The 2,565-nt window shown below is 40.3% G+C and overlaps 1 protein-coding gene across 1 annotated transcript; it reads right to left on the bottom strand.

Annotated features, from left to right (window-relative positions):
• Positions 1 to 233: 233 nt before the first annotated feature.
• LOC141006695 (olfactory receptor 52K1-like) lies at positions 234 to 1,184 on the bottom strand. Its single transcript, XM_073478920.1, has one exon. The coding sequence runs from the start codon at positions 1,161 to 1,163 to the stop codon at positions 234 to 236; it is 930 nt and encodes a 309-aa protein (XP_073335021.1). The 5' UTR covers positions 1,164 to 1,184.
• Positions 1,185 to 2,565: the final 1,381 nt, after the last annotated feature.

Genomic DNA, 2,565 nt, shown 5'->3' with positions numbered 1-2,565 from the left:
TACAGTAACTGGGATCTACTGGGAGATTTAACACAGTTAAAATGCCTTCCACACTATAAAGTGATAAATATTTGCCATCAGAGAAAAACTAATAAAAACTGTGAGTTTAATTTGAATGAGAAATTGTTGCAATTTACAGAATCATATAAATTATCATTATAATGTGAAATACACAACAGGCGAGGATGACAGTTCACATTTGTCTTGAAGTTTATGCACTCAGAATAATGATGTCAGTGGTTGGATCTGAATAATCTTGACACGGATTTGCAGATTTCTGCAGACTGCACTCCGTAAATAACTGGGTTGAGGCTGCCGGGGACGATATGAAACAGAATGGAGGCCAATTTCCCGATGTTGGCGTACTGAGGCACTCGATGCAGAGAAATAACAAGCATCCCACTAGACACCATGATCAGATACAAAACCAGATGGGTGCTGCAGGTCTTCATGGCTTTACTGTTCAAAGACTTGTTCTTACTGGTCAGACAGACGACTGCAATCTTAGTGTAAGTGAGAACCATGCTGCCTACAGAAGAGGTGAGTAAGAAGGCAGTGAAAGTGAGGCCATAGATATTATTAATTAACACACTGTCACAGGAGAGTTTAAACAGGGAGGCATTGTCACAGTAAGGATTCATGATCATCGTCCTGCATCGGTTCAGCCGTATGGTCAGACCGAGAAGAATCCCAACCAGAACCAAGGCCACTCCCCAGGCAGAAACCGTCAGCTTGATCACCATTTTGTTGGTCATTATGGCAGCATAGCGCAGAGGATTACAGATGGCCACATATCTGTCAAAGGCCATAATCATGAGCACAGTGAGACTGGTGGTATTGAACATGTGTGTGGTGAAAGCTTGAACGACACACTCATAATAACTGATGAGACGCTCAGAGGGAGGCAGCAACATGTCTGAAAGCAAACGAGGCACCATGATCGAATTTCCAAGGATGTCATTGAATGTCAGGTTGCAAAACAGGAGATACATCGACTGGTGAAGGCTCTTGTCAATAAAAACCAGAAATGCAATGCCTCCATTCGCAAGCATGATAAAAACGTAGGAGAAAAGGATGATGATAAAGACAGGGTAAACAGAGTCCTTGGAGATATTCAGCCCCTCCAGCTGCAGTGTGAAGCTGTTGAATGTGTAGTTTTCCATCAACCTGCAATAACAAAGATCAGAGATCACTGATATGTTCAATAATGAAGTGACTATGAAAAATCAAAAACAAAAACTTCATGATTAAAGCAATAAAAGTAAAGACTAAAGTTACAGATAAAAACATTTGTTTTGAGTTTGATTCAAAGTCTGTTATTCATCACTACCTGCTTTGGGTCCTCCGGTTCACCAGCACTCAGTCTTTACTTTCTTGTGTCTTTGTTGGCAGTTAACAGCCAGCAAAGAAAACTTCTTCCATGGTTGCAGTTTTATGTGGTCACACTTTCATTATCAGGGGACTCTTATCTGTGTTTTCCAATCCTGGTCCAAGTGGAGCCCTGCCCTCCATGTTTAGATTTTTCCTTGATCCAACACACCCGATTCAAATGAACAGGTCGCTATCAGACTTCAGCAGAGTTTGATGGCGAGCTGATCATTTGAATCAGGTGTGTTGGGGCTGGGAATCATCTAAAACATGCGGGAGCAGAGCCGTGTCACTTTTTCAGGTCGTGAGGAAATGAAATAGTTTGTATAACTGGATTTATTCACAGCATCAACTCATGCACTGAGCAACATGCAAGAAAACATTTTACTTTTAAAACTGTCAGTTGCTGCTGATTGTCTGTGAGCAGCAGCATATTTGCATCAGTCTATAGCTAGCTAACATTAACTAGTAAAGGTGAAAAGAACAACCAAATACATTTTCAAAGAAACATTACAAATCCAGCTGGCTGAACTTAGCTAAACTAAGCTGTCTTTGCTTCCTTTTCTTAGCCTTGCCTAGCCTAGCCTAGCCTAGATGAGCTCGACCTCTACCTGCACTGCATGAAAGTAAATTAAATTATTCACACACAACTACTTCCTTCGCCTATATGGCTTACTGTCACTTAAACAACAACCAAGTACCAGAAGCATTAGGAAGGAACTGAGTAAGGAATAAGAGTAAGTTTTGAAAGCTAATATTCTAGTTAGCTAACCGAAGATGACTCAGCTAATTACAGTAGATAAGGAGGGTGGCAGGATGCTAGTGTAGCATTTTAGCTAATGCTATATCATTTGTCTGACTGATGGCTAATGAGCAGAGTTTACTAAAGCCAAGTGAAAAAAAATTTTGGGATAAAATATCTGCAAGGAATATAACAAATAACCAAACACATCCATGTTTTTTGTGTGTGATAGAGTCAAACTAGCTGAACCAGACATTTTTTTTTCACAAGAGTTGTTTGAGACAGAGAGCTAAAAGAGTCACTTTTTTTCAAAACACGGCTCGTGTAGCCTACCAACTCTGGTCTTTGTCTGCTGGATATGAAAATAGGTAAGTTTAATTGCCAATGTAACCTATTTCCGGTCGAGTACTTTTATTTTGAAGGGACATAACGGAAGTGTGAGTCGTCTGAATGTT

This window comes from Pagrus major, chromosome 13 (assembly GCF_040436345.1).
Source record: "Pagrus major chromosome 13, Pma_NU_1.0".
NCBI lineage: Eukaryota > Metazoa > Chordata > Actinopteri > Spariformes > Sparidae > Pagrus > Pagrus major.
Note: the sequence above shows the minus strand (reverse complement) of the source record. Positions and strands in the feature narration are given on the sequence as shown.

Excerpts from the sequence above, each read along its gene's own strand:
- LOC141006695 (XM_073478920.1), bottom strand. The coding sequence starts at position 1,163 with ATGGAAAACTACACATTCAACAGCTTCACACTGCAGCTGGAGGGGCTG.